The 22306-nt window shown below is 36.6% G+C and overlaps 1 protein-coding gene and 1 long non-coding RNA gene across 5 annotated transcripts in view; one reads left to right on the top strand and one right to left on the bottom strand.

Annotated features, from left to right (window-relative positions):
- The window catches only part of LOC140504140 (calmodulin-binding transcription activator 1-like), a 1000289-nt gene that overhangs the window by 3795 nt on the left and 974188 nt on the right, over positions 1–22306 (bottom strand). For all 4 annotated transcript variants that reach the window (XM_072608745.1, XM_072608742.1, XM_072608743.1 and 1 more), the window contains 5 exons: positions 20653–20840; positions 19390–19636; positions 16907–16978; positions 12879–13072; positions 10661–10735 (listed from right to left, as the gene is read on the bottom strand). In XM_072608745.1, coding sequence (XP_072464846.1) covers positions 10661–10735; positions 12879–13072; positions 16907–16978; positions 19390–19636; positions 20653–20840 — 776 coding nt within the window. The remainder of the gene's footprint in view (positions 1–10660; positions 10736–12878; positions 13073–16906; positions 16979–19389; positions 19637–20652; positions 20841–22306) is intronic.
- LOC140504142 (uncharacterized) overlaps positions 3121–22306 on the top strand; it is a 143178-nt gene continuing 123992 nt past the window's right edge. Inside the window, exons 1-2 of the long non-coding RNA XR_011966974.1 lie at positions 3121–3323; positions 14774–14869. This is a non-coding gene — a long non-coding RNA (uncharacterized lncRNA). The remainder of the gene's footprint in view (positions 3324–14773; positions 14870–22306) is intronic.

The raw sequence follows: 22306 nt of genomic DNA, 5'->3' as shown, positions 1-22306 counted from the left end.
TTTTGTTAAAATCTTGAATCTGGTCACATCATTGCATAATCTTATTTTTTGGTGTTTATTATAGGTCAACATCATTTAGCACAATGTCTTGCATATATCAGGGCTTTAATAAATTGAATGGAATTGAATTTGTGTCTTTTGGTTTAAGTGTATATAACTTTAAATGCTATTTTACCTCCAACACATGGATTCTCAAAGTTCTCACAAAAACGATTTTTTTAAGATGAAATATTTTAAATGCACTAGTGTTATTGAAAGAAATTCCATAGTGAATATTTTGTAAAGGTAAAGATTCCTTTCGAAATTTGTTTTGTTAACCCCTAATTGACTACTTTGCAATTCCTCATCTATAAAATGGTGTTGGATCAGATGGTTTCTGAGGTCCTTTTCAGCTCTAATCTTTGATTTTAAGTTTGGACTTTTGTGCAGATAGTCTTCTTCTTGTTACAGGACAAGCTGAGATTTTGCTGATTGGTAGGAACTTTTCTTTTCCATGATCATGGAAAGTTTTATTATTCTACTGTTTCTCATACTTAGAGATACCTTAGTCATTTTTCCCAGAACTCACAGATAGGTAACAACACAGTAGCAAAGAACAGTACCAGAGTAACTGTCTTCAAGTAACAAATGTTTCTTAAAAGTATATTAACTGAAATTTGAATTTTAGAAATGGAGTAATTTAAAATACACAGGGAAGCTCACCATTTAGAATAATCCCATGATTAACCTGTTACAAGGTAAATAATCATGTAATTTGCCAGTTTTATAAATCTTTTTTTTAATATTAAGTTTGCTTAGAGGACCAACTGTACAGAGATCACTTGTCAGAAATGTACTAGGATTTTAACACAATACTTTATATTTGTTTCTTTATAACTTAAATGGCATAGAAGTAGTTCTTTCAGGCCTTCAGTTAATCACAGAAGGGAAAAGAAAGGATAGAAAAGAAAGAAAATACTACCAACATGATCCTATAATCTGCAGTGGGACTATGTGTATGGATCTGTTTGAATGCCAGGTTTTTCCAAGAGAAAATACTATTTGGAAGCACATATCTAACTATGTCTGTTAAAATCCTACTCCTAGTGCAGGCTCTTAAAGGTATCAGCAAAACACCAAATCTGGTAGGTCCTACAGATTGACCATATCTATCATTAGATGACTAGTTTAGCTAAGGTTATAGAAGTTCATGACTCCAGGTGTTTGGCCCCCAAAGACCCTCTAGTAGATGGTAGCAGGATTATAATCTGTATCAGTGGACAAAGTATCCACATCGATAAGATTGTGGATCGGTAAATATTGAAATATAATTAAATCAATATAGTTATATATATATTTAAATAGTTAAACCAATAAATGGAAGATTTGTATTTGGTTAGTAAACCATTAGTACAATGATCCTGTTCAAATTTTGAAACTGGTGACTACTAAATTCTTAAGAAATCATAGGATATTTATTCAATTTGTGGCTTGTTATTTCACAGAATTCTTTATTTGGAACAGCCCTGGGAGGCAGTGTATATATTGATTTCATTATTACAGATGAAGAAACTAAAGCTTAGGGAGGGTGACTTGTTCATAGTTACACACTGAATAAATGCCACAACCAGAATTCAAACCCAGGTCTCTTGGTTCCAAGTGCAGTGGCTTCTCTACTGTCCCATACTCCTTTCCCAGTAGAGGGGCAGATGGAATAGCAACTACAAAGAAAAGACATTGTGAAAATTTACAACAGGACTGTGATATTTTGGTTTCCCCACAGAGCTCTAAAGTGGCTCATGTGGGAATCTTCTCTAGGTGACTTGGGAAGATGGATTGTTAGAATAGGTGTTGTAGAATGGAAAAATTGGGCAAAATTTCTAAAGGGCAAAGTCCTTTTCTATCCCCTATTTTTTTCTAAAATGTTTTGAGGTATAGTCCTAAAAGTAACAGTAGTTTTTTTGAATTACCTTTAAAAACTGTTCAAACACTTTCTTAAAGTAGTTTTGAACATTTGATCCTTGACCTGCATCTAAATTCCAGGGAAGAGGTATTCTGGATATAAGTGAAGCTAACATAAGGTTTCCAAGGAGTTTAGGGAAACTAACTTAACATAACTTTTTACTGAAATCTCCTTAGATTTCCAATAGACATTATAACTCAAAATACATTTTCTTAAAGAGTTTACTAAACAGGAGTTTAATTTTGGTATAAGTTTTTTTTACACACTGCTGTTTTTGCTTTTCTCTAATGATATGCCCACATGACACCAAAACAGTCAGCCAATTAAATGGGGACACTTGGGTCAAAGTGTATCAAATAGACAAAAACAAAGTTTTGCCTCGATTTTTCTATGTGGAACTGATCATCTAAAGGTTTCAGCAAGGAATTACACTATAAATAGTCTTGTTATGGGTCCGTGCCCAACATGACAGACTGGTTAACGAGCCAAAAGTCCCAATTCACTTATAGAAATAGAACCCATTGTCATTGCTTTCATAACTGCATTCCAGCAGACATTGTCGAAACAGAACCAACAATATTCCTGGGTCATGTGGCCTTCCTCGAAATCTTGAGCATTACAAGAGAATAGTAGTTTCTGCAGCAACATGTGTTACTTTTCTGAACTGTACTACTACTGGCAAACAGCAGGACAGCTGAACCAGGCAAGAGCCTACCCTTTGTAAGTTTTTTGGTCCTTGCCCCAACATACCACCTTTGAGTCAGGGTGCTGGCCAGGGATAGCAAGACTTTTGGAGCTGTAACCATTTTCTCAAACTTCCCAAGTGTTCTAAACTGAAAATGATAAGGCAGTTGAGATTTTGTCACAGTCTTATCCGACAATGTTGCATCATAATGTACTGAGGTGATGTAGTAAAGCAACAGCACCGAAAGCCAGCAAAAAGCCCACGTGGTGTTACTTTGGTCAGACGTCCAATGATACTTATGAATAAATGGAGAAGGCCTACATAAGAAACTTGGAGCAAACAATGGCTTCATGATTTAAGCATAAGGCAAAGCTGCTTCATTATATCTACTCAGTAATGCTCAGCCAGAGAAATGTTTAATGAGTCAGTGAGTTTCAGCAGATAGGTTCTCGCAATGCTGGACGTCAGTATATGTAGGGCAGCCATACATGGCTTTCTAGTCAGTTACCTGTTGCTCTTAGAGCTGAAATGGCTTGTGGGAAATTTAGGAAAAGGGAGATCTTGCCATTTTCCAGAAATCTCATTTGGGTTGCAAAAAAAAGACAGAAAGGCCCAATAAGAATGACACCCCAGAGCATGCTGTCTGCCATTTAACACACACCTCTGTGTTCCAAAAATATTCAGTCCCTGCAAGAGGTAAGTGAAACAAAATTACTTTGGAGATCTTAATTGCACCCATGATGACACATCCCACATTCAGTTCTTGCTCTTTATTCAGTAAGTTGGGCCACTGAGAATCTGTTAATATGCCTCTTGTTATATCCCAAATGTTACTATGGGAAGAGTGGTGACATAACTGATGTGTCAGCTTAGAATACTGTTTACTCATCTCATTATGTATTTTTACAGGTATTGTTAAAAGATTGTCACAGAAATGAATGCATAAGATAGAGGATTTGTCTACTGGGTTTGGGGAATGACCTCTTGAGGATGTTTCAGATGACTTCTCTGACTGGGAGTGCAGAAGTAAATACTTACCATAGTGGATGGCAGCATCTGGTACAGATAGATACATTTTCAGAACCAAGGTCAAACATAGGGAAAGTTTTGGTGTTTTTAAAACCATGATCAAAATACATTTCAATTCCCGCCCACTCCTGCTGTAACCTGTTGCTGGTACTTGCTGCATATGGTCCTTTTGGACTTTTGGGACCCACCTTTGTTGAAAATCCATCAGGAAAACTAGGCTAACAGTTCACAGGGTTGGTTCAAATAATCCTGTAATCCCTGCTGCTAAAATACTAAGGGAAGACAGGAATTGGTTTGGTAATTGCTTTTCAAAGAAAGTGGTCTTAAAGATCATCTCCCTGTGAGTACTTCCTAATACCAGAGAAATTTCTGAAGGTATATGTTTTGGAGGGAAAAGGAACAGGGAAATGATTTCTCTCTCTAGAAAAGGAGAGGTATTATTTTTCAGGCCAACTGCAGCCTCAATACGTTCAGGATAAAGATGGCTGTGTAATGTAGATTATTTACTCTTATTTCCCCCACTAGAAGGGGAATCTTGTTTTTTTCCTGGTATGGGTCTCTGAATTAGTATGCTTAAACTCTGACTGGAAAGTGGTCTCACAGACATCTGCAATCCCTTTAGGTAACTCTTGCTCTAACACTACACTTCCTGATTAAAATAATTTACTGAATTTTACATCTAGGATAAACTTTTTTTTTTTAAGACTAACAATAAGATTCACTTCTTAATTTATCTGTTTAGCTTCTACATCAGATATTAATAAGAAATGACTTTACCTATTAGAAGCATAATTTTGAGTCACTGGTTAATTAAGTTGGAAACTGAGCTATTGAAAGGGAAGGACCAGACTGGAAAATATTTGGTGTGTTTGCTTAACCTTCACTTCTGAGGATTAGAAACTTACGATGATAATAGGATTCTTTTCTGGAGGTTCCATGCTTTTGAAGTTAGCCTTTTGGAGCTATTGTGATGGTCAGGAACTGTCTTTTATAGGTAGCCTCTGTCAACAGCACAATCTGAAGTAGTCTGCCTGACTTTGTATTCTTTCATATTGTTTTTCAGCATATCAAAATTATATTTCTAATAATAGGCAGATTTTATAAACTATATTTTCAGATGAAAACTCCAGAGATATGAATCCTTTACACAGAATGCCTTGCCTTGAAATGTAATTCTGACCTGGGAACTGTTAGCAAGACCATCTAGCCTACCATGATCAAGGAGAGAGGAGATCTCAGTGGTAATCAGTCCAAGCCTGAATATAAGTTATTCCTCAACTTACGTGCTTAGGTGAAGACACTATTCTAGATGGTATCTTAATACTAAGATCTCCTCTACTCCTATCTCTTAAACTACCTATGGATTCCAAGTCATGATGCTATGAAACTCCAAATTACCATGCATGAGTGTTTCTGGAACTCACAACAGAATGCAGCAGGCACTAAAGAAACTTAAGGAAGGATCTTTCATTGATATTGATAATCATATCTAGAGTATTCATTCTTAAAGAGACCAGCAAGCTTCAAAAATGCATAAGCAACCACCGTATTAAGATGCTGACTCCTCATAGCAGGCTATTTGTATTGCATGTACCATGCAAGATACAAGTTTTTGTTGGTTTTAATTCAGTTGAATGCTGTAGCATGCATGTGTTCTTTTGGAATCCTTTTAAATAATGTCTATATATGTAGGACAGGACAACACGAGGGAGAGGGAAAGAAATATCATTTTCATTTTTCTTCTCTTTCTAATATTTGGTAAGTCAGCTTTCCTACACATAACCTAAAACATCCCAATTCTGAACCAATCTAAAAGAGTCCACATAAGAGTTAATTTGTAGGATTATAAACATAAGTATAATTCATATTTCTAAAAACTAATTTCTCATGTCTCAGTTATTCTGAATATCTGAGGATTTGAAACTTTTGGATGTGAAAGGGGTATAAAATAAATGCTTATCAGAACTGATAAGTTCTAAATTAGTTTCACAGAAGTTGTAGCATGGGACTTCACTTCTCAAGAATCCCCAGAACTTATATGATGACATTATCACTCCACTCCCAGAAACTAAAATTTGATATTGACATTAACCATTACTTGGGCAGTTTATTAACCTGAAGTCCAAGTAAACATACCAGTAAACACTTTGGTTAAAATTTTAGTTCCCTTATAGCATCTCAGTATGCCTAACTTATCTGAATCTCAGTCAGAATTTCTTGAACTAAGGAATTTAAACAAATTTAAACAATTTTAGGCCATATTTGAGTGTGATGGGCACATAACCGAAATTCCTACTCCGGGGGATGTTGAGGCTGGTGGATGACTGGCATTCAGGAGTTCTGAGCTGCAGAAAAGCTAAATACCTAGCCAGTAGTATGGTAAGTCAGACCCTGAGAGTGGAGAGCCCCTAGGCTGCCCAAGGATAGGGCAGTGGCCCAGGTAGGAAAAATGGAGGAGGAAAAAGCCTCCCTACCAATCAGAATTGGGCTGTATGCTTCTAGCCTGTGTGAGATAGAGACACTTAGTCTCAATTTTTTTTAAATTAGGAAATAAATAATGATAAACTTTTTCCATAGATATGAGCAATCTTAAGATTTCAAGTATTACTGAAGTATCCCCAGAACAGTCATTAAGTTTATAAATGATTAAAAGATGGGTTAATTTGAGAAAAAAGAATAATGTAGCCAGTTGATAGAATGCTACTTCAATATTTTAAAAATCTATCCATTTCTCTGTAGGTAATAGGTAAGAAAAATTTCATTTATCAAATAACATAGGATCCTGGCTGTAGGGCTGGAAGGGACCTCATAGGTGACCTACTCCAGCCCTCTTCCTTTATAGAATATGTAACTGAGGCCCAGAGAGAAAAGATGACTTGTCCAAGGAGTAAAGCCAGTCTTCTAATAGGAAAGGACATTCTCGATAGCTTAAAATGACTGTTTTTGTTGACTGATATTAAGTATTTAATAAAACTTAATCACATTGTATTCATTTCTCTTACTGAGCACTCTTAGAAGAAACACTGCATTGCCTTCCAGCATTTCAGGAACATTGGTGATAGTGTGAAAACAGTTGGCCTTTCTCTGTATAGCTAATCCTGTCTACTACATAGTTCACTAAAAACTTTATTGATCTTTATCCTCCTTGGTGCAGTGTAGGACATTCAATTATATGAGGCATAATTTTTCAACTTTTCTATGTGTAACATTCATATAATTCAGTTTTTTAATTTAAATGCTGCTGGTTTAGTTTGTTTATGATTGTAACTAGAATCCCAATTATTAGGAAGTTGGATTTGAAAGAACAGCTAAGCTAGGTGTTTTAACTCATTTCAAATGACAGAGAAAGGAGACATTTAGAAAATGAAACTTGAGAAACCAGCTAATGGGAAGGACTTATTTTGGCCAGAATAATTCTGAATAAGCCAACAGAAAAATGATGTAGTTGCCCCAAAGTAATTTCTTGCTTTAGAGCTTCCTAAGAAATTGCTAGGTTACTAAATATATTCAGGTGGCAATTAAAGTTATTATAACAAAATATTATTCTTAGTGGTTTTTGTTACTTTTGTTATGTTTTAGTGCAGACCCATTCAAGTTCCAAACTTGTAACATCAGCCATTTTTATACTGAAGGCTCCTCCCACCACTTTCTAAGCATGCCCAGCGGTGGCTTCAGAAAGAAAGTCCTATGTATGTATTCATGCATTTATAATTATCTACTGCATGGGATTTTTTTCCTGTTGTATAAAAACAGCAGTGTTAGTAATTGCAGTAGGGTTAGTTTTTATTTGATCTCATTTCATATAATTAATTGATGTGAAACTTACTAGCATACCTAGGCTGCAGCCCCATGCAAGCAAGCAGAAAGCAAAGTATTTAAAATGGAAGAGAGAAACTGGCTAGCAGGCAGCTAAACTCACCCTTTTGTACAGCCTATGGTCCGCCAGAGGGCTTTAGACAGTAAAACAATACCAAACAGCTATTAGCATACAAATGTTATAACAGAAACCTTACAAATAGCTTTAGTTAGACAAAAAAAAAAAAAAAAAAGACCAAGTGGCTTTGTTTTCTGGGGAGGAAAAAAGAGGAAGTGGTGGTAGGAATGAGAATGAGGTAGAAATTCTGCAAGTGCTTTTAAAAAAAAATCTGGATGAACTATGTTTTTGAACTTTATATTTTATTTAGCGTACATTAGGGTTTCAGTAAATGGAGCTAGCAGAATTCACTGGAAATAGGAAAGGACTGCTACTTCTTAAGTTAATGAAACTATTATAACCCTTCTGCCTTTTTTTTGTAGTGTCAGGTTGTTTCCCTGTTTTAGGAAGAATTTTTATCAACTGTTGAGGAGTGATAAATACAGCAATTTCTTCTAAAATGTATGAAATGACCTTGTAATGAAGGGGGAACAAACATTTTAAATTAGACTTCTAATAATGAGTTTAGATAGATGTTGGAGACTTCAGATTTCAAGAATCATCACAAGTGGGGCATGAATATTGATTTTAAATGTATTTCATGGAGGTTGTTAAATCTGATTCCAAATATTCTTGGCTCTAAATAAGTAACATCTGGACTATTCAAAGAGTGGCAGAAAATAAATTCTAGGAATAGCATTAAATATGACAAACATCAAAGGTTTGGGGATTTTTGGAACTACTTCCTCTTGTCCTATTCTAAACAGAGAACAGAAGTTTAGAACTCAGAGCAGGATTTCCTATGACATTATTACAAGTTAAGGTCTGAACACAAAGGAAATAAAAACACTATGTGGAATTCTTTCTCATTTGTATATAGGAAGTGAACCTGTAATTTCTTTGGTTTAGGCCTAGATCTCCTGGCAGAGGAAATTCTTTCTGCCATCAGTGCCTTTTCTTCAACTCACAGTTTTAGAGGGTTACCAGTTCAAGCACTGAGAGGGTAAGTCACATCCAATATGTGTCCAAGGTGGGATATGTACCTAGCTCTTCCTAGATCTTTCTAAGGCTTTCTAAAAGAAAGATAATTCTAAAAGCAGAAAGAAAGAGACAAAGAGAGGGGGGGAGGGGAAGCCCATTCTTCCTACAACTTTGGATGCAACCTTGACATTTTTAAAGCCATTTAATGATTCACATAAAATGACTGATTAAAAGCTGGAAGAGGACCTTATAGGTCCTCAAGTTCAGCCTCTTCATTTTATAGACAAGGAAACTGAGACTGAGGAAGGTTAAATGACTTGCCCAGGGTCACACTGTGTATTAAGTGACTGACAGGATTTAAACTCAGATCTTTCTGAATCCAAGCCCAGAACTCTTATTCACTGAACCATTTAATTTGTGTTCTGACATCAGAGTCACTCAACTTACCAAGACTCAGGTAGAGGGGGCAGGTTTTGTTGAATGAAACCTGAATAAGGAACATGATTAAACCTTGATTTTGATCTTTAATGAAGAAAGATCACCCATGCTGATTTTTGAGAGATAAAGTTGGATTAAGTGAAAGAACAAATTCAGAACATGAAAATACTGATTGTTGTGTTAAGGTTATTTTTTTAAAATTGCATCTGTCTCAGATATTTACAAGTCACATGTGAGAAGGGAGCATATAATTCTAAGATGCTTAATGCCTGTGGATTCCTACCCCTCCTCCAGATAGATATGCTACATTACAGGCGAGAGAAGGAACGGACAGGGACTTTAGCAGTTGTAAAGGGCTCAAACATGGAAGATGATATTTTCATTAAACAAAGAAAATACGTTGCCTGTTTGGGTATGAATACTATAATGAATGCCATATGTATGGTGTAATTATAAACTGATGAGATTTCTTTTATGTGTGGGGTGTAAGCAAAGTCTCTAGATGGTTACACTTGGCCTAAGATGGGATTTCTGGATTTTCTTGCATTTCAGAGGGTTGTCATTGGTGCCTTGTTATTCTTTCATTGGAATGTCTCATCACTCAACACAATGAGAGAAAAGATGCACAGTTAGCACAGTTATGCTACCTAGAAAACAACAGGAGAAAACCCAACCGTTGAATGAAAGAGAACAAATTCTGCATTAATATATATTGAGAAGAGACCTAAGTGCCTCCCAGAAAGATTGTCTTCAGAAACCACAGTAAAACCAAGATTCTGACACTTCTGTGTGAGAAAAGTCAAATACGCACCTTAAGACAGAGTCACTGAACTACTGATATCGACAAATTAGTATCTATCAGGAATAGGACCTCAAAAGTAATCTTTTTGAAGGAAATAAAATGAAACTTTTCTTCCAGGTACAAACCAAGTACATATCCCTAGTCCTCAAAGAAAGCTCTAGATTTGGAGAAATAAAGAGAAACTGGTATAGAAGATGGGCTATCGAGTCTCCCTGGTTTGTTGGGGGCACAGTAGCCCAGTATATACCATTTTCCCTCCCAGTGGTTAAGAACATCCCAATAATCTAAGCTGTGCTTCTTACCTCCCTGTTTGGTTTTGATGTTATTTCTCCCAAACCCATCAGAAAATCAACTTTGACCAAGAGCAAGTCAGACATTCTATCCAGCAGAGGGCAACAGTACATCAACTTTTTCACAGAAATCACTGTTCTGTAATAGAACTCTTTAATGGAATCATTTCCTTGGAGACTTGAGAAATCCACTTGTTTTCTACATTGATGCACAGTTCAGAGAGTAAAATTAGTTTAGATGTGAATGGAGGACGTGAGCAGTATAGAACAAAGGGTTAAATGGAAACTTTGACTTAAGTTAGTTTGGCTCAAGCAGAAAGCTCCTGGTACCCAGCATAAGCAGCGAAAGGCTACACATGACAAATTCATTTTATTTTCCTACCTTTCAGTAGTTACCACATTTCACTTATTGCTCCCTGCTTTGGATGATTCTGCTATTTCAGAGTCTTTTGGAAGACATTTGTCTTAGTAATATACTGGGATAATTAGCCTTGTGGTGATGCTGAAAGCTTGTTTTATAAAGATTAAATCTGTTTTGTTATTCTTGATGGGTAAGATATATATATAGGGACTAATGTACCTGTGGCGACAGCGGCGTAGAAACCTCATTATCTTGCGAGCAGCTTGATCCTGCTTCTTGGTTAGCAGACTGCTCCTGAAAAAAAAATTAGCCCCTATTACTGTCATAGAAAGCACAATGTAGAGTTACAAGGCTTATTTAAAGTAGGTCAGCATTAGTGAAAGATTTAAAATTAAATATTTCATCCAAGGAACTTAAAGAATACAGGCATGTAGTTATATGACAAGGTATGAATCTACAAGGCCAAAAGGAACTAAATTTAAGAGAGATTGTAGAAGATTGAAAGAAGATGACTGATTGTTAAAGATTCTTGGATGACTTCTTTTCAAGCTGATTTTGGTGAAAGAACCAATCTTTTCCTCCAACATTTGAAAGCATACTTTTTAAAAAAATAGCTTATGATAAACCTAATAGTAAACATTAAGACAACTAATTACCTACTTTGTAACTATATTTAAATAAGTTTCTCAAAAATCTAGTAACTTCTCATTTAATCCTTGTAAGTCTATGTTGTGATTCCTTATCCTTTCACTTTTCTTTGCATTGGTTATGTCCTGATTTTTCAACTTAAGAGTGTTTGGTGGGGGTGGAGGATGGGTAGGGAGCAGAATTTATCATTCATATACATTCTGTTTTCCCGGCTCTACTTCTTTTGATTTGCATCACCTTTAAATTTCTTAGACTTTTCAAACTGAATTTCGTTGAAGTGAACATTGAAGTTACATTAACATACTACAATTCGTATAACTTCCCATGTTGCTGGACATGTAGTTTTCTTCTTTTTTTTACTATAATAAATAATGCTGCTATAAAAGTCTTTAAACAAATGGTCTTTTTTTCTTCTTTGGTGGTATTCTCATAGTATATGATCGATAATGAAATTTTAGGGTCATGGGATATTATTTTTATAACTTCTAAGCTAGACTGCTTTCCAGAAACATTTTCTTACTGCACAGTTGCTAGCTGCAATGGGTGAATGCCCTGATAGTGTCAAGTTTCACTGCTTTAAATTTTTTTTATATCAATTTGAGGCATTGGAGACAATACCTTCAAGTTGTTTTAACTTGTATCTTTTTGGTTGTCAGTAAAGCTGAGCATTTTTTCAAGCGATTATTACCTATATGTATTTTCTATTTTGAAAACTGTCTTTCATATCTTTTGACCATTGGTCCACTGGAGATTTTATACATTTAAAACAATTTCTTGTATTTTATATGTCAAATTTCTGTTGGTTATATTTGCTATGACTATTTCTCCAAATCTGTTTTTATTATATTTTCTATGATTTTAATTTTCACGTACTTAAGCATATTTGTCTTGAGCTTAATCGTTTGGGGCTACAAAGACAAAAGGGAAAGGAAGGAAAACAAGCATTTATTAAACACTATACTATGCTAAGCTCTTTAGAGCTAGGTTGTTTAGTAGATGGTACTGACTCTGGAGTTAGGGTGACAAGTTCAAATCTGGCCTCAGACACTTAATAGCTGTGTGACCCTGGGCAGATCATGTAACTTCTGTTTACCTCAGTTTTCTCATCTGTAAAATGGGGATCACATAATCACCTTCTCAGGATTCTTGTGAGGATTAAATGAGATACTAATTGCAAAGTGCTTTACCCAGTGCCTGACACATAGCATTGCTCCATAAATGTTAGCTGTTATCATTATTACTTTGTAATGGAGGAGATCATTTCTTCTCTACAATTAAAATCTATACATTATTTCATTTTCTTCCATTTTAAGTGGCTAATATAAAACTGCATTTTATATAGTTTATTTTAACATGTTTGAGGCTGTCATATAACTGGAATTTGCTGAGGTGTATAGTTTCTAGGTTAAAAATGGATTTCTTTGAGTTTTGAATTCCTTTGTTTTTTTCTGATTCTTTAAAAAGCTCATTTGTCTTTTAGAAAATAGTCACAGTGTCTGAAGTTATCATTGGTCTAACCAATAGTTTGTCTGTACCGAATATTTTGCCAAAGTCTCCTCAAACCTTACTTGATATTCCTATCTTTTCAGGTACAAACTTTTCTTGTTTTCAGAGTTCAGCTCTGAAATTACAATATTGAACCAACTAGATAATTTTGGAAACTTCCCATGCAGACCCTACAGTTCACACCAACACCTGAAAGTAGAACCCGAGGAGCTTTGAGCTTGGCACAGGCCAGCTTAGGACCCTGACCTGCATCTCCTTCACCGTCACACTTTTTCCAGCATACCTGAGCTTCTGCTGTACAATGGCAGCTGCACGGCGACTTTGCTTTCGTTTGCCACATTCCTTGTAGCTCCGGTAGTACTGTTGGATCAGCACAGCAGCACGTCTGCTCTGCTGGAATTTTTTCTGCTCGTAATAGCTTCGGAATTTACTCTGGATAAGGATGGCAGCCTGTGTCATCTTTTTATAAAGTGCATACTGCAGAGGAGACAAGAACAAGCTAAGTAGTAACAACAGCAGAAAGACAAATTTTCCATACTGAGAGAGAAGCCTTGTTTCCTTGGAACATACTCTTAGTGAAAGGAGAAGCTCTCTTTTCATACTGTTAGGTAGTCTTTTGACAGTTAATCATCTCCAAGGCCTTCTAGGGAGCTTTTTACCTACCTTTCCAAAATGCAAAATGTAACAAAAATTCCAGCTCAGGTAGTAGTGTACTGCTTTAAATGTGTTCTCCCTCCACAAATACCAAAATACTCGATAGTTTTTACAAAAGTATTTTTACATAGCAGCAGGTTTAAATACTTACAAATTTAAAAAAAATATGACATTTTGAAAAATTCTGGATGTTGGATGAGAATATTTATAAATCACTTTTGTAGAATTTAAACTAACCTTTCTCATGTGCCTCCCATGTGACAAAACACACAATCTGCTTTGTAATCAACACCTTGTTTCGAATTCTCTATCCATAAGGAACTTTATTGGCTGAGTCACAAGTTCCCAAATACAAGGATTATCATGAAACGCTGACACCTTCAATAAAACTGTTTTCACCTGCAATTATTAATACCCCAAATAGCAAGATGATGGTGAAGCAATAAGGCAGGACAGCCTGGGAGATAATCATCGAGGATGGGGCCATAGGAATCCAGCATAGGAGCCAAACACTGGCTTTTTTCCACCCTGCCTACTATGTGTCCTCAAAAGAAAAGGCTAGGACATCCCAGGACTGGGGTTTTCTTCTCTTGAATATCCAGCTCAGGACGTTCCAGAGTTCCCAGTCTTTTAAGAAAGCCAAATCCAAATATCTGTTTTGCCAAAAAGGGCCTCTGCAGAAAGGTCATGAAAATGCCCCCTTCCTGTCAGAATGCACTTTGCCACTGAAAGGAAAATAAATTTATATCCTGCAGTTAGACTCCTTCTGGAATTATGAGGTGAAATGGAAGAAGGAAACTTTTTTTGAAGAAATGTTTGAGAGGAAACTATTTCAAGAGGATCTTTTCCAACTCTAGCTATAACCTATGGTATACTTTCCTTGTTCCAGCCTCTTTTAGTGAAGACCACTTTATACTCTAGAGTTTATGTTATTCATACCACACTTTGCCCTGTGTACTTTGTATTTTCAGAACCATAAGGGCCCATTAAGGTATTTAGCTAATGGTGGCTCACCTTGTAGATAATACCTGAGACTGGCTCATAAAACCTCCCCCAACCCCTCTCAATTAAATAAAAAATCACTCCAACTCAGTGAACATTCCAGTTGTTCACTGTTGTAGGTGTCCCTGATATGAGGTGGTATGACCACACTACATGGTCCTCACTGCTATTGGATGCTGCTCTCTTAGTTCATCTAAGGAACTACTTTGTCTGTGGCTGATAATGAGTGTGAAATTTTTGACTCTGGTGGAATGGTTGGAAGCGTTATTTGTGTTTATTCGTTACCTTCAAGGCTATCCATGTCAGCTTGGGGGAGAAACAGAAAATACAAGATTAATGTTAGATTGGTGAATTATAAAGAAAAAAACAGAACCAATAAAGCTACCAATAAAAATTAATTTAACCTGACCATATTAATGTCTAAGGTTGTAGCAATTTTTTTAGAGCATCTTTTTTGGCGGGGTGGGGAGAGTATCCAAAAAAGTTTATATTTTAAAATAAATGCTTTTGATGTCATTCCAGATGTCCAGCTCTGGTTTGTGAGTGTCAGCTGCTCTATGCTGGGGAACCCACCTGCAACACAAGAAAGAATGCAGCTTCCGTGCTGCTGAACTACAGGTACTGTGGTGTCAGCGTTTACACAATAAGCCTTCATTGCCTGGGATCATGAACTCAGCTGGGTGTTGCCTGGAGAGTTTTTTTCTCCTTCTAATAAAGTCTTGGCCCTAGGACATGAGGCTAAAATAGCTCCTATTGGAAAGTGAAGCCACGGTTCATAACAAGACAGCATAAAACCAAGAGTTTCTATGTAGATTTGTTATAAAGCTTAGAATTTTCTTTTTCTAGAAATAAAGGAAAAATCTGCCTAAAACACAGACCTATAAAATACTCTTTTGTCCACTAAATATATTGAATTTCACAAGGACTTAGAATCATAACTCAGAAATGTTTTTGTATTTCAAACTACCTAGCTAATAATAAAAGGTTTGAGGTTTATACAATTCAACAGATACTATGTGCTTTAAGATCACAGAGTAGTTTAAAAGGCAAATTTAAAATTAAAAAGCATTAAGTTTGTAGCTAAAAAAATTTGGTATGGATTTTAGATAATCCAGGCTCTTGTATCATTTCTCAGGGACAAGTTAAAACTAAATTATGGCTCATGTGATATAGAGTTAACTGGCTTCTTTTGGTTTAATAGATGCCTTAACAGTTTAAAGAACACTAATTGATTACACAGGGAGGGTGTCTTTTCTGTTTGGGAAAGAAGTTAAGTATGGCTAAATATACCATCTTTTAGGAATGTTGTAGAAAGCTGGAAAAGGAACACAGTTTTTTTGAGCAAAAGCTGATGTATTTCCTGGCTGTCCATTTTCGGGTCTTCAGGTATTTGGCAATGGAAATTCCCTGATCTCAGAGTTGAGTGCCTGTAGTAACCACTTTTCTTGACTAGAATGCATTATCTCAGACTGAGTTGGAACATTCATTTTGGATTACTGTGTTTGTATTTTGGAATATGAAGAAGGTCTCCATTCAGGTTTTGTTTACCTTACAGGAAGGGTGGTAAAAAACAAATTAATAGAGAAGATCCAAAGGTTTATGGATAAGATGATAGTGGCTATGATTCATAGTATTATTATATATAAAAATATGTATTGTGTTATGTATATAATATTCAATTAAAGTATTATGCATATTATGTATAGTATTCAGTGTGTGTTATTATTATGAATATTATTCAGTCTTAACCGTCACTTGATTCATTTGAGGAATTCAATATAATCCAGTAGCTCATCAAATGAAACCACAAGCAGTTAGAGCTGGTACTCTATTCCATTTTCTTGTGGCTATTTTTAGGCAAAAGGTCCTTGACAATAGAAATTCAAGTGCTTTAGAACAAGGATGGATCGATTGACTTGGAGAAACTAAAACTGGACTTTGTATACAGTTTAACTTAGGGTGGCCTTTCTTTGGGGAAGGCATGATGCAGTTAGAGTTGAAAGGGAGTTTTACTTTGGAAGGATGTTTCATAATAACAGGATCATTACCCTACATGGCTTGGAAGTTGAATTTTAAAAATCCATATTATTTAATACTCATCTTGCATCTTCTGTCTAAGGAAATGAGTGAAGACAATTTAAGTTTTTTTTGGTCATCAGTCCGTTCTTGTGAGGCTGTTATAGAGTAGCAGACATTATTAACCTCTATATTTAACGGAGAAGCTGAGGATGCATTTTTTTAAACACATGAATCAGAGCTCAGAATTGTTTGATAGTACGGCAGTTATTTGCTTTGTGTGGTGTTGCATAGGATTATTTAATTAAAGAGAGTTTTTAAGCAAAATTAAAATATAAGTACCTCTCTGTTGCTTCAAATGAAATTATACAGTTTTTTAGTTACAAGCTTATGTGTCAAGGAGGTGATTTTATTTTAAAAGGATGATAAATTTGGATTAAAATCCTTTTAAGACATAAGAGTCTGTCTAGAGATGGATCATTTTCATTTCTTTCAGATATTTCTCCCTTGCTATTTATCAAGACAATCCAAAGAAAATATCTTTTATAAGCCTTGGAAATAGTGCTGGTTTGCCAAGTCACACATGAATCCTTAGGAACCTGGTGTGTTATTTCCTTTTATGAGGCAAAGCTTGTTTACCTGTTTGTATTTTCTGTAACAACGTTGAATGACAGCAGCAGCAACTTCCTGCTGTTCCTGTAAGGGACGACCCTAAAATATACGGAGAAGAGAAGGAAATAGCAATGACTTCATTCACTTGAATAGAAAAAAATGTGTCTAGAAATGTCAGCTTTACAGTCTCCTGAAAATTACGTAAGACTGCTACTCAAACTAATTAAACCTCAGTATAAACTTAGATCCTGGGTTACTGAATGTTTAGACAATTCATTCTAAACATAAATAAGGAAAACCAAGCCTAAATCTGCCTCTTTGTAACTTCTGCTCATTCCTTCTGTTTCTGCCTGCTGGGGATGAGTAATAAGCAACAAGTTCTAATCCTTCCACATGACAGATCTTAAAATCTTTGAAGATAAGGAATGTGCCACAGAGTCTGAGAGCTGGAAGATATCTCAGTGAGCCTCTGTTCCTATCTATACATGAAATGAAACTTTACCATAGCATAGCTGATAGCCAGCTACCATTGTTTAAGGGCCTCCATGGAAGTGGAATCCACCACCATTTGAGGTACCCCATTCTACATCTGGACAGCACTAATTTTGCTGACTTCAAGTCCAAATTTGTGTCTTTGCCCTTCCCATCCATTGCTCCTGGTTCTGCTCCCCTAGGCCAAGCAGCACAAATCTAATCTCTCTTTCACATGGCAGTTGTTCAGATACCTGAAGACAACTATGGCGCCGCTCCTGTGTCTCCTTTCCCCTAGTCTAAATATTCCCAGCTCCTTCAACCTATTCTCTTATGATCTAGACTCAAGACCTTTCCACTTCCTAGTTGGCTTCCTCTGTCCTCCTCTACATTGTCAATGACTTTTTTTTACTGTGGTGCCCCCAATTCAATACTCCAGATGTCATCTGACTAGGGCACAGTACAGAGAGGTTATCAACTCCTTCTTGAAAGCTAAGCTTCTCCTAATGTAGCCCAAGACTGAATTAACTTTCTCTGGGTGTCACATTAAAGTGCTAACTCATATTGCGTCGCAGTCTACTGCCTTATATCTTTTTCAGATAAATTGTTCTATAACCATGCCTTCCACATTCTTTACTTGTGGGGTTAAGTTTTTGAACACAAGTGTAGGACTTTATACTTATTCTTATTAAATGTCATTAGATTCAACCTAATGTTTTAGACTATCTTTTTGTATCATAATTGTCATTCAGCTAACAAGCTATCCCATTTAGTTTTGCATCATCTACAGATTTGATGACTGTGCCATCTATGTCTTTATCAAATTATTGATACACACATAGTTAAATAACATAGGGCCAAGTACAGATCCCTGAGGCATTCCACTAGAGACCTTTTGACACATTGACATTTAATCATTAGTAATTACTCTTTGAAACTTGCCACTTAACCAGTTCTGAATCCATGTAACTATTATTGTTTAGTCATATCAGTTGTTGTTCAGTTGTGTCTGACCCTTTGTGACTCTGTGTGGGTTTATGTGGCAAACATAATGGAGTGGCTTGCTGTTTCCTTCTCCAGTGGATTAAGGCATACAGAGATTAAGTGACTGGCTCAGTGTCACACAGTTAGTGAGTGTCTGAATCCAGATTTGAACTCAGATCTTCCTGACTCCAGGCCTAGTATGCTATCCATTGAGCCACCTAGCTACATGAGACACTCTATCTAATGTCCCCCATACGTCTTTTCTTCTCTAGGCTAAATAGCCTTTGTTCTTTAGTGAATCCTCATAGGGTGGCTGGTCACTCCCTTTCTCGATGCGTTGGGAGTATTTAATCATTTATATATGGCACACGATCATCAGTTAGTATGTGTCTGTTATTGTTAACAGCAGACAAAACAATGGGGATGCTATGGCAACTTTTCCTCTGTGATTAAGGTCAATGACAGTTAAAGATTTTTATACCACAGATCTAAAAATATGACTTTCTAAGAGTTAGAGAAGAAAAAAAAAGCAATATTTCTTTCATTTAAGAAAGGATGCACAAAAGTAAATGCTTGTTTTGATTCCCCTTAACCTTGATGACCTTAATGAATTTATTTTTTTAGTTTGATAATTAGTTTTCATGTCTCTATAGCAGCAAAACATGGAATAAAAATCACTGAATGACTAGAAATGAGTTGATCACACAGAAGACCGTGGAGAAGTACACTGTTGGCATGAACAGGCTGCAACATAATGCCAATGAAAAACAGGAGTAAAGCATCATCAAGGAATTGTATGACAGCAAGAGAAGATGGACTGATTATGTGAAGGGGAAGAAGGATGACGAGGGACAGCCAGGGTGCTGCACTGGCACCCTTTCAGTATTAGAAGAAATCAAGGAAGACCACCCACACATTAGGTGGCTCCCTTCTGCCAAACTTATGGGAGGAAATGAACAAGAGTTGCAGAGAAGGGGAGGCGCGTTAGGGGTCATTAACTGCATTGCTAGAGAGAACGCCTGAACTGATGTTATCAGCTGACTGAAGACTCTTACCTTGTATTTTCTGAAAGCTGTCTGGACAAGCTTGGCAGCTTCATAGAGTTCCCTCTGTTCGTGATCAGACAGAGTTAACTGAGCAAACTCATTTTCTACCTTTTCACTGTTGGATGCACTCAGGAATTCAGACCAGTCTGCCGCTGAGGGAAGGCTTGGTTTCTCAAATGCCATTTCACTGTTTGGTGAGCCTACAGGGCTCAAGCTGGTGTTAGAAGAAGGGGTCAGGGGCTCATTATATAGAGTTCTGAAAAAAAAGATAGCCAGGGTAGCAGATTAATGTAATGATTTATGGGAGTTATTTGTGACCTTGTTAACTAAATTTTAATGGAAAAGATAGTATTTGAAAGAAATAATTTTATTTTTCAAAATTACATGAAGAATGTAAAAATATTGTAGACTTAAAAATATACTTAACTTTCTGCAGTAGGATAGTTTAATGGCTAAGTACATACCTGGATTTTTAACTGTTTTGCAATTGGATTCAACAAATATGTACTGAGCATGCATTATGTGCTGGACTCTGTGTAATGTGTGTGATAGATACACACACACATAAAACATAGCCCTTGCCCTCAAGAAGCTTACAGTTGAGTTGAGCAGAAAGATATGCATATGAAGAAAATCAAGTGTCAAAGTTAGTTATATGGTATTATTAGGGCTTAAGGGTGGGGGCCCAACCTGTGATTTCATGGGTGCAGGAAACTCCCAGTGTGGAAACTTGCTTTACGACTGTAGCTAGGCCATTTGTCTGTAACTTAAAAAGCATAGCCTGAGCACACAGAGTTAAGTGATTTGTCTATGGTCACACGGGACAGGACTTCTGGGCGTCCCATGGGAAGGGAGTGATCTATGTGAGATGGAATATTTGGGCAAGACTTCTTTCAGGAAGTGGGTGGAACTGGAGCTGAGCCTGGAAGAAGGGCCCCTAACATCTTAAATGCTCTTGGAATTTGTTCCAATATCATTTTTGCCCCTTTCCCCCCAATATGTAGAATCAAGACAGCGGATAGAAGCTGTCCCAACAAACTATCCTGCCAACATTTAAATATATGAATTTGGGGGCAGCTAGGTGGCGCAGTGAGTAGACCACTGGCCTTGGAGTCAGGAGTACCTGAGTTCAAATCCAGCCTCAGGTATTTGACACACTCACTAGCTGTGTGACCTTGGGCAAGTCACTTAGCTCCAATTGCCTTGCCTTCCCCCCTCCAAAAAAATTATATGAATTTGTTGAATGTTTATTATTTGGGGACTTTCACTAACCTGATCTGTGCAGCACTTGGTAGATGATCGACATCAGCAAGGTAACTGGCCAGCCAGCTCATTGTGCTGCTAATGGCAGCAGCATCTGTCCTCTCCGCTGCTGTGGGCTCCAAGGGCACGAAATTCTCTCGCTTGATCCGGTCAGGTGTTGCCTCAATAATGTGTTCTGCCAAGGTCATCATATTCACCTTGGAAGAAGAAAAGAAGGGTCTGACATCTCAATTCAGTGATTCAACTTGTAACGCCTTTTCCATCTTTCTAGTCCTATGATTATATAATCATTTTATAAGGATTATACAGCATTATTTTGAATGTGCAGATTATAGGTTTCAGTTCATAATCTCTAATTAAATTCCCATCTCTAGGTTTCCATCTTGGAGAAAAGGTCTTTCTCTAAGAACTCTTGCACTTCTCTCCTCAGAATCAACCAATAAGGGCTTAATAACATGGACAAATTTATCCTGTAAAGTTCCTTAATCTGAATCAGATTGGGCATGTTAGAAAATACCTGCTAGTAATATTAATCTAGTGGTTGACTCAAAAAAGGAAATTTTTAGTGTCTGTCACTTCTTCCTTTCCTTTTCTTAGGAAGCTACAATTAGAAACTTTTCAATCTATAGTTGTTAACTACTATGTTTGTTTCACAACTACCAAAAAAATTTAATCCTCGCAGTTTCTTGCAGGCTGATGAATATTTTGTTAAAGACAAAATGAAATCTCTGGAAGATGCTGATGATTCTTTAGTCATCTCTGAAGAAGCTACTTTTGTTTAATTTACAAAAAAATATCAATATAAGGAAGTGGCAGAGTGGGATGTTGAAAAGAATGTGGAACCTGAAGTCATGAAACAAGTTAAAATCCCCCTTCCAGCACATAGGAAATGTGTGATCATGGGCAAATCATTTAACTTCCTGAGCCTTTGGCAACTTCCTGAGACTCAGTTAAGGTTTAGGTTGAAGAAATTCCTACAAGAGTGAAACCACAGGGCCTTGATATATTGACTTAACAAAATGAGAACTTCTGAAAAAGAATGAACACCCAGATAGCCGAGGAAATGATTATATCTAGCAATGTAAAGTTCTTAATTTCTTGTGATATTGACTCATAGGAAAGAAACAAACATTTATTAAGTGTTTACTATGTGTTACCACTGTCCTAAGCACTTAATAATTATTGTCTCATTTGAGCCTCAGACCAATCTTGGGAAGTAGTTGTTATGTATTACCCCCATTTTACAGTTGAGGAAACTGATGCAAAGGAAACTGATGCAAGTGACTTGCCTTTGGTCATCCATTAAGTAAGTGTCTAAGGCTGTATTTGAACTAGGTCCTCCTGACTCTAGGCCCAGCACTTTATTCACTGCCTTGCCTAGGTGCCTAGTAGATTATGGGGGCAGCTAGGTGGTAAAGTGGATATTCTTGAGTTCAAATTCAGCCTCAGACACTTACTGTGTGATCTTAGAAAGTCACTTATCTTGTTTGCTTCAGTTTCTTTATCTGTAAAATGAACTGGAGAAGAAACTGCCAAGCTACCCCAAGAAAACTAAGAAATTGCCAAGAAAACCCCCAATGGGATTATGAAGAGTCAAACACAACTGAACAACAACAAAAACTAATAGATTATGCCACTTTCTCTAACCCCATGGAATCATTAA

The sequence above is a fragment of the Notamacropus eugenii genome, chromosome 5 (genome assembly GCF_028372415.1).
Source record: "Notamacropus eugenii isolate mMacEug1 chromosome 5, mMacEug1.pri_v2, whole genome shotgun sequence".
Lineage (NCBI taxonomy): Eukaryota > Metazoa > Chordata > Mammalia > Diprotodontia > Macropodidae > Notamacropus > Notamacropus eugenii.
The sequence above is the reverse complement of the archived record's forward strand: the minus strand, read 5'-3'. Positions and strand labels throughout refer to the sequence as shown.